The sequence below is a fragment of the Pristiophorus japonicus genome, chromosome 7 (genome assembly GCF_044704955.1).
Source record: "Pristiophorus japonicus isolate sPriJap1 chromosome 7, sPriJap1.hap1, whole genome shotgun sequence".
Lineage (NCBI taxonomy): Eukaryota > Metazoa > Chordata > Chondrichthyes > Pristiophoridae > Pristiophorus > Pristiophorus japonicus.
In genome coordinates this window covers 243,027,005-243,044,597 of record NC_091983.1, presented here as the reverse complement: position 1 = coordinate 243,044,597, position 17,593 = coordinate 243,027,005, and the positions used below count along the sequence as shown (strand labels likewise).

Here is a 17,593-nt window from a genome sequence, read left to right as displayed (position 1 = left end):
GACTAACCAAGGTTCAATACAGGTTGAGCATAACTTCCCTACTTTTCAATTCTATACCTTTCAAAATAAACCCTAGTTCTTGGTTTGCTTCTTTTATGGCCTTGCTAATGGTAGCCTCTGTCACAACTTTTAGTGATTTGTGTATTTGTACTCCAATATCCCTTTATTCCTCTACCCCACCCAGACTCGCATCCTCCAAGTAATAAGTGACCTCCCTACTCTTCCTACCAAAATGTAATACCTCACTCTGTGTTGAACGTTATTTGCCAATTATATGCCCATTCTGCAAGTTTATTAATGTCCTGTCTGCAAGTTTATTAATGTCCTGATGTAAAATGTTGCAGTCCTCCTCAGTATTGATTATTCCCCTCAATTTGGTGTAATTTGCAAATTTAGAAATTGTGTTTTTGATTTTAAAGTCTAAATTGTGAACAGCAGTGGTCCCAGCACTGATCCTTGTGTAACACCACAACTGACCTTCTGCAATTGTGACTAGCTACCATTTACACCTACTCTCTGCTTTCTGTCTTGAACCAGCTAGCAATCCATTCTGCTGCTTGTCCCCTGACTCCGCATTCTCTGACATTGTTCATCAGTCTATTATAGGGTACCTTATCAAAGGCCTTTTGAAAATCTAGATAAATTACATTTACTGCATCACCATTGTCTACTGTCTCTGTAACCTCTTCAAAAAATTCACTAAGATTAGTCAAGACTTTCCCTTTTGAAATCCATGCTGACTATTCATTATTGTATTTTTGGTTTCTAGCTGTTCTTCTATTTTCTCCTTTAGCAGGGATTCCATTATTTTTCCTACCAACGGTGTTAAGCTGACTGGTCTATAATTCACTGAACATGTTCTTAAATATAGGTATTATGTTAGCTATCCGCCACTTTCTACTCCATTTTCTAATAAATTACTAAATATGTGTAGTAATGCCTCTGCTATCTCTTCCCTAGATTCTTTTAAAATGTGTGGATGCAATCCATCCAGACCAGGGGTTTTATCCTCTGGGTTTGATTAGTTTATTTAATATATCCCCTTTTTTATTTTAAATGCACTTTACTAATCCCATCATCCAATGTCATGTCCATCTGTTCAACCTACCTGGTAAATACTGAAGCGAAATCATTATTTAATATTTCTGCCATCTCTCTATGAACACAGTAGTTCAGGTGTGGTCTAAGTAGGGCTTTGTAGTATGGCAGCTGTAGCATGCCTTCTACCTCCTTGTATTCTAGTCTTCTAGATATAAAGACCAATATTCCATTAGCCTTTTTGATTATTTTCTTTACTTGTCCAAGACATTGTAATGATATATGTATATATCTCTTTGGACCTCCACTGTTTCTAGCTTTTCACCATTTAGAAAGTACTTTTTAGATCACAAGAACATAAGAAATAGGAGCAGGAGTAGGCCACCTGGCCCATCGCGCCTGCTCTGCCATTTAATAAGGTCATAGCTGATCTGATCATGGACTCAGCTCCACTTCCCTGCCCGCTCCCCATAGCCCTTTATTCGCTTCTCAAAAATCTGTCTATCTCCACCTTAAATATATTCAATGATCCAGCCTCCACAGCTCTCTGGGGCAGAGAATTCCATAGATTTACAACCCTCTGAGAGAAGAAATTCCTCCTCATCTCAGTTTTAAATGGGCGGCCCCTTATTCTGAGACTATGTCCCCTAGTTTTACTTTCCCCTATGAGTAGAAATATCCTCTCTACATCCACCTTATCTAGCCCCCTCATAATCTTATACGTTTCGATAAGATCACCTCTCATTCTTCTGAATTCCAATGAGTATAGGCCCAATATACTCAACTTATCTTCATAAGACAACCCCCTCATCCCCGGAATCAACCTAGTGAACCTTCTCTGAACAGCCTCCAATGCAAGTATATCCCTCCTTAAATACAGAGACCAAAACTGTATGCAGTACTCCAGGTGTGGCCTCACCAATACCTTGTGCAGTTGTAGCAGGACTTCTCTGCTTTAATACTTTAATACTTTGCAATAAAGGCCAAGATTCCCTTTGCCTTCCTGATTACTTGCTGTTCCTGCATACTCAGTTTTTGTGTTTCATGCACAAGGATACATTTTCTGGAATTCTTTGAAGCTGTAATGAACAGGGTGGATAAAGGGGAACCAGCGGAGGTGGTGTATTTGGACTTCCAGAAGGCATTTGACAAAGTGCCACATAAAAGGTTACTGCATAAGATAAAAGTTCACGGGGTTGGGGGTAGTATATTAGCATTGATAGAGGATTAGCTAACTAACAGAAAACAGAGAGTCGGGATAAATGGTTCATTCTCAGGTTGGCAATCAGTAACTAGTGGGGTGCCGCAGGGATCAGTGCTGGGACCCCAACTATTGGATGAAGGGACCGAATGTAATGTAGCCAAGTTTACTGATGATACAAAGATGGGAAGAAAAGCATGTGTGAGAAGGACACAAAAAACCTGCAAAAGGACATAGTCAGGCTAAATGAGTGGGCAAAAATTTGGCAGATGGAGTATAATGCTGGAAAATGTGAGGTCATGCACTTTGGCAGAAAAAAAATAGAAGAGCAAGTTATTATTTAAATGGAGAAAAATTGCAAAGTGCTTCAGTACAGCGGGACCTGGGAGTCCTGGTGCATGAAACACAAAAGGTGAGTATGCAGGTACAGCAAGTGATCAGGAAGGCCAAAGGAATCTTGGCCTTTATTGCAAAGGGGATGGAGTATTAAAGCAGGGAAGTCTTGCTACTATTATACAGAGTATTGGCGAGGCCACATCTGGAATACTGCGTACAGTTTTGGTTTCCATATTTAAGAAAGGATATACTTGCTTTGGAGGCAGTTCAGAGAAGGTTCACTAGGTTGATTCCGGAGATAAGGGAATTATGAGGAAAGGTTGAATAGGTTGGGCCTCTACTCATTGAAATTCAGAAGAATGAGAGGTGATCTTATCGAAACGTATAAGATTATGAGGGGGCTTGACAAGGTGGATGCAGAGAGGTTGTTTCCACTGATAGGAGAGACTAAAACTAGGGGCCGCCCATTTAAAACTGAGATGAGGAATTTATTCTCTCGGAGGGTTGTATATCTATGGAATTCACTGCCTCAGAGAGCTGGTGAAGCTGGGTGATTGAATAAATTTAAGACAGAGAGACAGTTTCTTAACCGACAAAGGAATAAGGGGTTATGGGGAGCGGGCAGGGAGGTGGACCTGAGTCCGTGATTGGATCAGCCATGATTGTATTAAATGGCAGAGCAGGCTCAAGGGGCTGCATAGCCTACTCCTGCTCCTATTTCTTATGTTCTTATGTAGGAACCCCAGATCCCTCTGTACTGCAGCACTTTGCAATTTTCCTCAATTTAAATTATAATTTGCTTTTCTATTTTTTCTGCCAAAGTGAATAACCTCACATTTTCCCACATTTTACTCCATCTGCCAATTTTTTGCCCATTCACTTAGCTTGTCTATATCGCTTTGCAGATTTTTTGTGTCCTCCTCACAATTTGCTTTCCTACCAATCTTTGTATCATCAGCAAACTTGGCGACATTACACTCGGTCCCTTTATCCAAGTCATTAATATAGATTGTAAATAGTTGAGGCCCCAGCACCGATTCCTGCGGCACCCCACTAGTTACTGTTTGCCAACCGGAAAATGACACATTTATCACAACTGTTTTCTGTTAGTTAGCCAATCCTCGATCCATGCTAATATATTACCCCCAATCCATTGAACTTTTATCTTATGCAGTAATCTTTCATGTGACACCTTATCAAATGCCTTCGGGAAATCCAAATACACCACTTCCACTGGTTCCCCCTTATCCACCTTGCTGGTTACATCCTCAAAGAACTCCAACAGATTTGTCAAACATGATTTCCCTTCCATAAAATCAAGCTGACTCTGCTTAATTGAATTATGCTTTTCCAAATGTACCGCTACTGCTTCCTTAATAATAGACTCCAGCATTTTCCCAACGACAGATGTTAGGCTAACTGGTCTATAGTTCCCTGCTTTTTGTCTGCCTCCTTTTTTAAATAGGGGCGTTACATTTGCAGTTTTCCAATCTGCTGGGACTGCCCCAGAATCCAGGGAATTTTGTTGGATCACAACCAATGCATCCACTATCTCCGTAGCCACTTCTTTTAAGGCCCTAGGTTGTAAGCCATCAGGTCCAGGGGACTTGTCCGCCTTTAGACCCATTATTTTACCAAGTACTACTTCTTTAGTGATAGTGATTGTATTAAGTTCCTCCCTCCCTATAGCCTCTTGATTATCCCCTATTCGGATGTTTTTAGTGTCTTCTATCGTGAAGACCGATACAAAATATTTGTTCAAAGTCTCTGCCATTTCCCTGTTCTAGAAACATAGAAATTTACAGCGCAGAAGGAGGCTATTCCGGCCCATCGTGTCCGCGCCGGCCGACAAAGAGCCACACAGCCCTTGGTCAGCAGCCCTAAAGGTTAGATATAAACCTATGACCAATGACCGAAAGGCAAAGAGCACCCAGCCCAACCAATCCGCCTCACCATAACTGCGACACCCCTTATACCAAAACATTCTACACTCCACCCCAACTGGAGCCATTATTAATTCTCCTGTCTCATCCTCTAGGGGACCAACATTTACTTTAGCTCGTCTTTTCCTTTTTATGCACCTGTAGAAACTCTATCTGTTTTTATATTTCGCGCTAGTTTACTTTCATAATCTATCTTCCCTCTCTATAATTTTTTTAGTCATTATTTGATGGCTTTTTAAAGTTTCCAATCTTCTGGCCTCCCACTAGTCTTGGCCACATTGTATGGCCTTATTTTCAATTTGATACCATCGCTTATTTCCTTACTTAGCCACGGATGGTTATTCCTTCTCTTACAGTCTTTCCTTCTCATTGGGATATATTTTTGTTACGAGTTATGAAATATCTGCTTAAATGTCTGCCACTGCTCATCAACCATCCGATACTTTAATCTATTTTCCCAGTCCACCTTAGCCAACTCTGCCTTCATACCTTTGTACTTTTGTAGTCTTCTTTATTTAAATTCAGGGCACTGGTTTGAGATCCAACTTTCTCAGCCTCCAACTGAATTTGAAATTCAACCATGTTATGGTCGCTCATTCCGAGAGGATCCTTTACGAGGAGATCATTTATTAATCCTGTCTCATTACACACTACCAGATCTAAGATAGCCTGCTCCCTGGTTGGTTCCGCAGAGTACTGTTTAAGGAATCTGTCCTGGATACACTCTATGAACACTTCCTCAAGGCTACCCTGGCCAATTTGCTTTGTCCAATCAATATGAAGGTTAAAATCGCCCATGTTTATTGACGTTCCTTTTTTACAAGCCTCCATTTTTTCTTGGTTTATACACTGTCCAACAGTGTAGCTACTGTTAGGAGGCCTATAGACTACACCCACCAGCGACTTTTTCCCCTTATTATTCGTTACCGCCATCTAAACTGATTCAACTACTTGATCGCCTGAGCCAATATAGTTTCTCACTGATGCACTGATCTCATCCTTTATTAACCATGCTACCCCACCTCCTTTTCCTTTCTGTCTGTCCTTCCAAATTGTCAAATACTCCAAAATATTTCGTTCCCAATCCAGGTCACCTTGCAACCACGTCTCTGTAATGGCTATCAGATCATGCCCATTTGTATCTATTTGTGCTGTCAACTCATCTATTTTGTTAGGAACGCTCCGTGCATTCAGATAAAGAGCTTTTAAATTTGCTTTTTTTACCAGTTTTCCCTGCTTTGACCCCTCTTTCTGATTCACCGTTATGTTCATACATTCTGTCGCTTCCTGGCACGCTCTGGTTTTCATTTACCCCCAGTGCTGTCCTGCTCTATTGCCTTCTCCTTATTCTTTGACTTTTCTTAATTTTTGCTCACCTGAATCTTCTCCTCCACAAATTAGTTTAAAGCCCTCTCTACAGCCCTAGTTACTTTATTCGCCAGGACCCTAGTCCCAGCACAGTCTAAGTGGAGCCCGTCTGAACGGAACAGCTCCCTCTTACCCCAGTACTGGTGCCAGTGTCCCACGAACCAAACCCATTTCTCCCACACCAGTCTTTGAGCCTCGTGTTTAATTCTCTGATCTTATTTACCCTATGCAATTTTTCTCGTGGCTCAGGTAGTAAACCACCTTTGTGGTTCTGCTTTTTAATTTGGCCTCTAGCTGCTCATACTCCCTCAGCAGAAGATCTTTCTTTGTCCTATCTATATCATTGGTACCCACGTGGACCACGACAACTGGATCTTCCCCCTCCCATTCTAAGTTCCTCTCCAGCCCTGAGGAGATGTCCTTAACCCTGGCACTGAGTAGGCAACACAGCCTTCTGGACTCACGCTCTCGGCTGCAGAGAACCGTATCTATCCTTCTAATTATACTGTACCCTACCACTGCAACGTTTCTTTTTATTCCCCCCACTTGAATGAACCCCTGTACCATGGTGCTGTGGCCAGTTTGCTCATCCTCCCTGCAGTCCCTGCTCTCGTCCACACAGGGAGTAAGACCTTGAACCTTGGACAAGAGCAAGAGCCGAGGCTCCTCCATCACTACCTCCTGAGTCCCCATACCTGCCTCGCTTGTAGTCACACACTCCTGTCCCTGACCACGGACTAAATTTGAATTAATTAATCGAAGGGGTATGACTGCCTCCTGGAACACAGCGTCCAGATAACTCTCCCCCTCCCTGATGTGTCGCAATGTCTGCAGCTCGGACTCCAGCTCATCAACTCTGAGCCGAAGTTCCTCGAGCTGAAAACACGAACATAAGAACATAAAAACATAAGAACTTAAGAATTAGGAACAGGAGTAGGCCATCTAGCCCCTTGAGCCTGCTCCGCCATTCAACAAGATCATGGCTGATCTGGCCGTGGACTCAGCTCCACTTACTCACTCGCTCCCCGTTATCCTTAATTCCCTTATTGGTTAAAAATCTATCCATCTGTGATTTAAATAAATTCAATGAGCTAGCCTCAACTGCTTCCTTGGGCAGAGAATTCCACAGATTCACAACCCTCTGGGAGAAGAAATTCCTTCTCAACTCGGTTTTAAATTGGCTCCCCCGTATTTTAAGGCTGTGCCCCCTAGTTCTAGTCTCCCCGACCAGTGGAAACAACCTCTCTGCCTCGATCTTGTCTATCCCTTTCATTATTTTAAATGTTTCTATAAGATCACCCATCATCCTTCTGAACTCCAACGAGTAAAGACCCAGTATACTCAATCTATCATCATAAGGTAACCCTCTCATCTCCGGAATCAGCCGAGTGAATCGTCTCTGTACCCCCTCCAAAGCTAGTATATCCTTCCTTAAGTAAGGTGACCAAAACTGCATGCAGTACTCCAGGTGCGGCCTCACCAATACCCTATACAGTAGCAGCAGGACCTCCATGCTTTTGTACTCCATCCCTCTCGCAATGAAGGCCAACATTCCATTCGCCTTCCTGATTACCTGCTGCACCTGCAAACTAACTTTTGGAATTCATGCACAAGGACCCCAGGTCCCTCTGCACCGCAGCATGTTGTAATTTCTCCCCATTCAAATAATATTCCCTTTTACTGTTTTTTTTCCAAGGTGGATGACCTCACATTTTCCGACATTGTATTCCATCTGCCAAACCTTAGCCCATTCGCTTAACCTATCTAACTCTCTTTGCAGCCTCTCTGTGTCCTCTACACAACCTGCTTTCCCACTAATCTTTGTGTCATTTGCAAATTTTGTTACACTGCACTCTGTCCCCTCTTCCAGGTCATCTATGTATATTGCAAACAGTTGTGGTCCCAGCACCGATCCCTTTGGCACACCACTAACCACCAATTTCCAACCCAAAATGGACCCATTTATCCCGACTCTCTGCTTTCTGTTAGCCAGCCAATTCTCGATCCATGCTAATATATTTCCTCTGACTCCACGTACCTTTATCTTCTGCAGTAACCTTTTGTGTGGCACTTTATCGAATGCCTTTGGGAAATCTAAATACATCACATCCATCGGTACACCTCTATCCACCATGCTCGTTATATCCTCAAAGAATTCCAGTAAATTAGTTAAACATGATTTCCCCTTCATGAATCCATGTTGCATCTGCTTGATTGCACTATTCCTATCGAGATGTCCTGCTATTTCTTCCTTAATGATAGCTTCAAGCATTTTCCCCACTACAGATGTTAAACTAACCGGCCTATAGTTACCTACCTTTTGTCTGCCCACTTTTTTTTAACAGAGGCGTTACATTAGCTGCTTTCCAATCCGCTGGTACCTCCCCAGAGTCCAGAGAATTTTGGTAGATTATAACGAATGCATCTGCTATAACTTCCGCCATCTCTTTTAATACCCTGGGATGCATTTCATCTGGACCAGGGGACTTGTCTACCTTGAGTCCCATTAGCCTATCCAGCACTACCCCCCTAGTGATAATGATTATCTCAAGATCCTCCCTTCCCACATTCCCGTGACCAGCAATTTTTGGCATGGTTTTTGTGTCTTCCACTGTGAAGACCGAAGCAAAATAATTGTTTAAGGTCTCAGCCATTTCCACATTTCCCATTATTAAATCCCCCTTCTCAACTTCTAAGGGACCAATATTTACTTTAGTCACTCTTTTCCGTTTTATATATCGGTAAAGGGTTTTACTATCTGTTTTTATGTTTTGCGCAAGTTTACTTTCGTAATCTATCTTTCCTTTCTTTATTGCTTTCTTAGTGCAGATATGGTCGCCATGGACCTCAATGGGTTCAACCAGCTCCCACATGCAACAGCAGAAACACATCGTCTATCTTGCCATCTTTAATATATTTAGTTCATTAAGTTTTCAAGTTTTGTTTTTAATCCCAGTTCTTAATTCAACCCAATGCCCCAGAAAAGAGAGAAAAACTCACCAACCAATCATTTCCCTTCTTTCCTGTGACATCATACTTTGATTTTGATTCTTTCTACTTTTTGTCTTCAGGTCAGTTGATGCTGCTTGGTGTACCGCTGGGCTCGCCCTCTCATGCTGTTCAAAGGCTGCCGCTCCCGCTCTGATCTTGCGCTGCTTGGTGTGCTGTTAGGCTCTCCCTCTCATGCTTTACCTAGAGCGTGGTGAGAATATGGAACTCACTACCACAGGGAGTAGTTGAGGCAAATAGTATAGGTGCAGTTAAAGGAAGGCTAGATAAGCATAAAAGGGAGAAAGGAATATTGAGTTATGCTGACAGAGTTTGATGAGGAAAGACAGGAGGAGGCTCGAGTGGAACATAAACGCTACAATGGACTGTTTGCATCGAATGGCCTGTTTATGTGCCGTATATCCTATATAATCCAATGTCATTTTGGGGATTTAGTAGGCCACATAGCACCTGAGAAATAGGTGCAACACAGCCCATTTTCTTGGGCTGTGTCGCCAAACTTACCCCAGTCCTTTGCTGCATCTTCATTTCCTCAGTGAAATGAATAGCCTAAATTTGAGTTTCTATCTTGGAGGGAATATGGAAAAATCTTCTATTGACAGCAGATTTAATAGCCAAGTGTCAGTTTCTGCATCATTGTTCAGAACAAGAAATGAACTCATATTAGAGTTGATTGCTAGAAACAGAACTATTTTACATATTAACATTTTTCTTCTTTTTTTATTCCTATAATTAGTCTGTTCTTCATTCATTTGAGAGATTGTGCAAAAGAATTCCATCTGAGTATGTGACATTGATAACATCGAAAATTAAAAATGTAAGTACTAATTTATATAGGTAAAATAAATATTTTCATTATATTTACCTCCTCACTACACGAACAGGCTCTCATTGGGAAACAAATTGGGTAGAGATAGGTAGGCAAAGTATGCTGCAAAATTTTGCCTTGCCTTTTAGTTATTAATTAGTTTTGTATGTTTCATAATTAGTGCAAATAAAACAACAGATGAACTAGCTGTAGCATTTGTTTTCATAACCTAAATTCAAGGAGATCATTTTAACTTTTATCTTAATATGAAAAGAGGCGATAAGGGAACGGCAGCCCGTTTGACACCTTGCCAAATTTTATTTTCTATTGGCTTCCAATTTACCGCCAATAAATTGTTATTATTTAAAGTTAAAGTGATATTAAGTTCTAACATTTATTGTATATTCATTAATAGACACGTGGCCTTAGAGAGTGTACAGTGCAGGTTCACCAGAACACCAGGGTTTACAGGGTAAAATTATGAAGACAGATTGCATAAACATGACTTGTATTCCTTTTGAGGTCAGATGGGAGAGGTGATTTAGTGACAGTCTTTAAAATGGTTAAAAGATAGTAGATGCAGGAAAAACGATTTCATCTGTTGGGGGTATGAGGCATAATCTTAAAGTTAGAGCAAGGCCATTTAGGAGTGATTTCAGGAAGTACTTTTTCACCTAAAAGGTAGTGTAAATCTAGAACTCACTCCACCAAAACATTGTGGACGCTTGTTCAGTTGGTCTACCTTACTGGGTGGAACCAAAACTGATGGAAATATTTGGCACATTTTTAAGAGTAAAATAAAAATTCAAAGGAAGGGAATGTGGTAAGTAGCCAAGTTGGATGACTGATCAGAGAATCATAGAATATTACACCACAGAAGGAGGCCATTTGCCCCATCAAGTCTACGCCGGCTCTTTCGAAGAGCAATCCAATTAGTAGCGCTCCCCCGCTCTTTCCCCATATCCCTGCAATTTTTTCCAATTCCCTTTTAAAGGCTACCATTAAATCTGTACACACCACCCGAGAGGGAGTGCATTCTAAATCACTCGTTGCGAAAAAATATTTTTCCCCATGTCACCTCTGGTTCTCTTGCCAATCATCTTAAATCTGTGCCTTCTGGTTATCGATCCTTCAACCATTGAAACAGTTTCTCTTTATTTACTCTATCTAAATATTTTGTGGCTTTAAACACCTCTATGAAATCACCTTTTAGCCTTCTCAGCTCGATGAAGAACATCCCCAGCCTCTCTAATCTATCCACATAACTGTACACTCTCATACCTGGATACATTCTAGTAAATCTCTTTTGTATCCTCCCCAAAGACTTCATGTTCGTCCTACAGTGTTATGTCCAGAATTGGACACAATGCTCCAACTGAGGCTAAACTAGTGTTTTATATAGGTTTAGCATAACTTCCTTGCTTTTTTACTCTATGCCTCTATTTATAAAATTCAGGATCTCATATGTTTTATGAACTGTTTTGTTAACCTGTCCTGCCACCTTCAAAGATTTGTGCACAAACACACCCAGGTGCACCCCTTTTTAAAATTATACAATTTAGCTTGTACTGCCTCTCCTCACTCTTCCAATTTCTCATCTACATGCTGGCCCTCGAAGACAGAGAAACATAGAAAATAGGTGCAGGAGTAGATCATTCGGCCCTTCGAGCCTGCACCACCATTCAATAAGATCATGGCTGATCATTCACCTCAGTACCCCTTTCCTGCTTTCTCTCCATTCCCCTTGATCTCTTTAGCCATAAGGGCCATATCTAACTCCCTCTTGAATATATCCAATAAACTGGCATCAACATCTCTCTGCGGTAGGGAATTCCGCATGTTAACAACTCTCTGAGTTAAGAAGTTTCTCCTCATCTCAGTCCTAAATGGCTTACCCCTTATCCTTAGACTATGTCCCCTGGTTCTGGACTTCCCCAACATCAGGAACATTCTTCCTGCATCTAACCAGTCCAGTCCTGTCAGAATTATATATGTTTCTATGAGATCCCCTCTCATCCATCTAAACTTCAGTGAATAAAGGCCCAGTCGATCCAGTCTCTCCTCATATATCAGTCCTGCCATCCCGGGAATCAGTCTGGTGAACCTTCGCTGCACTCCCTCAATAGCAAGAATGTCCTTCCTCAGATTAGGAGATCAAAACTAATCTCCTAATAGTTTAGTTGACTATTAGGAGATTAGTTTCCTGTTACAATATTCCAGGTGAAGCCTCACTAAGGCCCTGTACAACTGCAGTAAGACCTCCCTGCTCATATACTCAAGTCCCCTAGCTATGAAAGCCAACATACCATTTGCCTTATTCACCGTCTGCTGTGCCTGCATGCCAAATTTCAATGACTGATGTACCATGACACCCAGGTCTCGTTGCACCTCCCCTATTCCTAATCTGCCGCCATTCAGATAATATTCTGCCTTCGTATTTTTGCCACCAAAGTGGATAACCTCACATTTATCCACTTTATACTGCATCTGCCATGCGTTTGTCCACTCACCTAACCTGTCCAAGTCACCCTGCAGCCTCTTAGCATCCTCCTCACAGCTCACACTGCCACCCAGTTTAGTGTCATCTGCAAACTTGGAGATATTACACTCAATTCCTTCATCTAAACCATTAATGTATATTGTAAATAGCTGGGGTCCCAGCACTGAGCCCTGCGGCACCCCACTAATCACTGCCTGCCATTCTGAAAAGGACCCGTTTATTCCGACTCTTTGCTTCCTGTCTGCCAACCAGTTCTCTATCCACGTCAGTATATTACCCCCAATACCATGTACTTTAATTTTGCACACCAATCTCTTGTGTGGGACCTTGTCAAAAGCCTTTTTTTTCCCGAAAATACAACATCGGGTTCCATCTGTACACTGACAACACCCAGCTCTACCTCACCGCCACCTCTTTCGACTACTCCACTACCTCTAAATTGTCAGATTGCTTGTCCGACATCCAGTATTGGATGAGCAAGAATTTCCTCCAGCTAAATATTGGGAAGCCCAAAGTCATTGGGCAAGAAATTTGGTTAGGTATTGCCTACCATTAGCACCCCAGAGGGGCGTTAATGGTAGGCAATTTCTCATGGCTTAATCCTTGTCTGCACAGATTTTAGCATCCCCCGGGAAATTTGGCTGAATTGTAACGGCTGCGCTAAACACTATTGCCTCGCTGTCTAACTTCAGCCAGATCATGACGTCAGTACATGTGCAACGATCTGCTAGCGCCCTGACGCAAAATTCGGTTTGTGTGTCTCACTTATCAACAGCCGCTGAACATGCCAGAGAAACCAGGTGCTCCCAACTTGTTTGGTCAATATCTGCTGGGTATTTAAAGGGATGAGCAACCGGGTTATTCAGAGGTCACAGTGAGTGTTACATTTCCACATTGCACAGTGCATGAACCTCTTGGATTGCTGCGACAGATTGAGCTCAAACTTACAGATAAGTAGCGAGTTGAGGTCTGCATTTAGATGGGTGCATTACTAGCACGCCACTGTCGCCTTGTCCAAGCTATTGGTAGGCGGCATCTTCAGAGAAGGGATCTTGGGTATGTCTGGCCACGAATGAGGAGACCCCATAGACGTCAGGTCAGGAGGCCTTACCCAACATGGGTTTACTCCTCATATCTGGATATGCCTGAGGAGCAGTGTATAAGAAGGCTGCGGTTCTACAAGGCGGCCATGACCAAGCTATGGCATCTCCTGCAGCCAGACCTACATGCTGATATCGAGACCAGGACTTCGCTGTCCATCGCAGTAAAGGTCACAGTGGCGCACACTTTCTATGCCTCTTGCTCCTTCCAAGCTGCAACAGGAGATATCTTCAGCATGTTGCAATTTGCTGCTCATTGCTACATCTGCAAGTTCATAGATGCTCAATACTGTAGGAGAATGGACTACATAATATTCCCCATGACGAGGGAGCAGCAGGAGGACCAGTCATGTGGATTCACCTGTTTATTAGCGGTCATCCCGATGGTTCAGGGCGCCATTGATTCCACTCATGTGGCATTGCGAATACCACAACCACAAGGGCTACCACTCTCTAAATGTCCAGTTGGTGTGAGACCACACTGTAAGATTTCTAAATCTCTAGCATTAAATTGACAGCAAGACTGATTCTTTTAAAACAATTTTGAATAGTTTATTAAATAAACACACATGCTCATAGCCTACCGAACACAACAGCAATCTATTAGTATCCTATGGACTCTACTTAATTACAACAGATACAATGATGTTACAATAAAAAAGGTATAAAAAGGTATACTTTACTTCCCTCTGGCAAAGCACACAGCCTGCTTCTTTGCCTGTAGGGGGAGGTCCTGCATTTGCCATGTGCTAAGGAGAAGAGAGAGAGCAATCTTTGGCTTGAGTTTTTATACTTCTTAAGGTCATAGTTTCTCAGAAAGCCTCAGAATTGAGTTTTGGTTCCAGGGCCATTCCTGATTGGTTTCTCCTCATACATGTGTCTGTCTGGAGGGTCATTGCCAATTCTTGATTAGGTTAATGGCTTTCCAATTAACATCTTTTTTATTTTGGTGAGTTTCAAAGCCATGCTTCCTTTGTAACATGAGCTCTGCTCAGCCAGGAGACATGAACTTGGGGAAGGTATCCATTTTGTCTCTTCAAACTTGTCTTTTCATACAATTTATACTTTTAACATTTATATATATCTATACAAAATCAATTTTATCATTACTAGATACTTTTATTCTTACAGACTCCCCACATTGAGGAGGAAATATCCTTATTGACTCCTCATATGGTTTATCTCATCAGGGTTCACATATCATAAACATTAAAAGGGTTCTGATAGCTCTGCTGTTTATGTTTCTGTGAGGTGGATGACCGCTGTATAATGGGTTTTAAACTTAGAGAGAGAGAGAAAAGTGGATGGCCTGTCTCGGTCCCCACTTCGTAAAGTATATGCCACACGTAGGAGATTTACTATAGTACAATAACATCTCCAGTGGAGACCCTCCCCTTCCCATATCTGCAGTGCATTATTGCTTCTCAAAATACATTGATGATGCTCCCGCTTCTCCATCTTCTCTCGGCTTCGGTCGTGGCCAGTATCATCCCAACGATCATAAGAATCCGTATCATGGTCTGTGGTCAACAAGATCAGTGTAGTATTTACTCTTTGGCAATTTTTAACTGATTAATGTGAAACCATTTCTTGTACTTACCACCCTTTTTCCCCAGTGACTGAATCAAATGGACCGCGGGGTTCAATCGGTCTATAATCGTATGCGGTCTCCACCACCTGGACTCAAAGGCATGCTTCTTTTTCCCATAATTTGGAATCATTACTGAGTCTCCCACCTGATATTCAAAGGGATGTACTTTCTTGTCAAAGTACCTTTTAAGTTGTCTTTTTGACTTCCCCAATTTGGTGGCCACAAATCTGATCAGTGTGATCTACCAGTTGTTCCAGCCACTTGGAACTACATGGTTTCATTGTCAGGGCACTCATCCCTGTTAGTGTTCGCTGGCTTGACGTTCTCATGAGCCTCTCCGTCATGTCCTAATATGGGGAGACTACTGTTGTTTTATGAGGTGTGGACCTCATTGCCATTAAGCACATTGGCAGCATGTTAACCTATTGAGTATTATTTTAACATTAACTTAAGGGTCCTGTTCTACCTTTCGACCCCTCCGGATGACTAGGGTAGTGAGCAATATGCAATTTGTGTTTTATCCCCAACATTTCCTGCAGGTGAGTAAAAATTTTACTGGTAAAGTGTGAACCTTGATCACTGTCCAATTGTACTGATACTCCCCACCTACAAAACACATGATTTATAGTGTTTTGGCTGCCATGATTACGGTGTTGGAGCGGCAGGGGAATGCTTCCATCCATTTAGTGAATTGATGCACCACCACTAGGGCATGCTGAAAATTGCCGAGCACTTGTGGAGAGTGGCCCAATGAAGTCTATCTGGAGGTGAGTCCATGGCCCTTGAGGAGGGGGCATGCTTTGAAGCAAGGCTCGGTTAGTGCATGTGGGAGGATTGTGCTGCAGGCACGGTAGGCACATATTGGTTGATTGTTTCTCTAATGGAAGGCCACCAAGCTGTGGATGATACCTTATAGAAGGGTACCAGAGCCGAATAGTGCCCTGCTGTGAGGTGGGAGTGAAAGAGGGAGAGCAGTTCCTGATACACCTCTGGTGGAACACACACACCGGGCAGGCGTTTGGCTTTCTTTTAAACATCAGCAACTGCTCATCTGAGTCAGGGGCTGTGACTAGAATTGTATTGGGAGCCCAGTCTGTCAGTTGAAGAAGGGGTCTGCCTTCCTCATGCCAGTTGCTTACAACAGCATATGGCCAGTATTGGTGCTGCAGGGATTTTAAATCTAGGTGATCTGTTGGGGAGCCCTTGCTAACAGCATTGCAGGGCTCAACAACTATATCCTCTACCTCCCCATCAATTGCAGCATCCTTGGCTGCTCTGCCTGCTCTAGAATTTCTCTCACTATGTGCAGCCCTTTTTCTATGGGCTGCTACCTTTCCTTTGAAGCAGGGCTGGGATCGCTGTTTAAGGTATGACCAGAGCAGGCGTAACATAGAAACATTCGGTTCTTCGTGTCTGCACCGGCATTCAATATGATCATGGCTGATCCTCTATCTCAACACCATATTCCTGCTTTTTCTCCATACCCGTTGATGTCTTTTATGTCTAGAAATCTATCTATCTCCCTCTTAAATATATTCAGTGACTTGGCCTCCACAGCCTTCTGTGGTAGAGAATTTCACAGGTTCACCACCCTCTGAGTGAAAAAAGTTCTCCTTATCTCGGTCCTAAATTTCCTACACCGTATCCTGAGTCTGTGACCCCTTGTTCTAGACTTCCCAGCCAGTGGAAACATCCTCCCTGCATCCAATCTATCCAACCCAGGCAGAATTTTATACGTTTCAATGAAATCCACTCTCATTCTTCTAAACTCTAGTGAATACAGGCCGAGTTGACCCAAACTCTCCTCATCCCAGGAATCATTCTGATGAACCTTTGCTGCACTCCCCTATGGCAATACTCCAGGTCCGGTCTCACCAAGGTCCTGTATAACTCGAGCAAGACATCCTTGCTCCTGTACTCAAATCGTCTTGCAATGAAGGCCAACATACCATTTGCCTTCTTAACTGCTTGCTGCACCTGCATGTTTGTGCTTTCAATGACTGGTGTACAAGGATACCCAAGTTCCTCTGTACATCGACACTTCCCAAGCCATCACCATTTAAATAATACTTTGTCCTTATGTTTTTCCTACCAGGGCCCAGGGCCGTACAATAGGCATTTTGGTGATATAGGGGCAAGGAGAGCATGGTGTTTGTAGCATTATCTGACCAAATGTTCACGGGTCTATCTGAGGTTTCTTTCACAGTGGTTAGAAGTGTGTCGATTTCTGCATATTGTGAAGACTGTGTTGCATCTTCGCTATATGGTTCTTTCTGGCAATACCACAGCATACCCGGTGTGAGGGGATCCAATGTGATATGAGGACCCATCTATGTAGACATCTGGGGCACCCTGTATGGGCTCTTTCTGCACAGGATGGGTCTCAAGTTAATCGGGGGTAATGGACATTCGTGTGGGTCCCCATCATAGATCAGAAATTGTGACAGCAATGTGGTGGGTTTGGAAATGCTATCACTGTCTCTTTCCAATGTTCATTTGCTGAGGCGCTGCAAGGGAGGAAACTAGCGAATCTCCAGTTTTCATCAGGAGCTTCAGAGGTGGATGTCTGCTGTGCAGGATTGTAGCCTGGAACCCAGTAATAAAAGTAAAGTGATATACCGCCAGAAGACGGCCAGTAGGTGGTGCTCGTATGTGATATACGTTTTTTCTACCCCCTAGAAAGGTGACCCGTACTTTTA

At 42.7% G+C, this 17,593-nt stretch overlaps 1 protein-coding gene across 1 annotated transcript in view; it reads left to right on the top strand.

Moving 5' to 3' along the window:
- The window catches only part of LOC139266712 (dynein axonemal heavy chain 8-like), a 2,132,242-nt gene that overhangs the window by 813,419 nt on the left and 1,301,230 nt on the right, over nt 1–17,593 (top strand). The window contains exon 19 of the mRNA XM_070884298.1: nt 9,632–9,712. Within this exon, the coding sequence (XP_070740399.1) occupies nt 9,632–9,712 (81 nt within the window). The remainder of the gene's footprint in view (nt 1–9,631; nt 9,713–17,593) is intronic.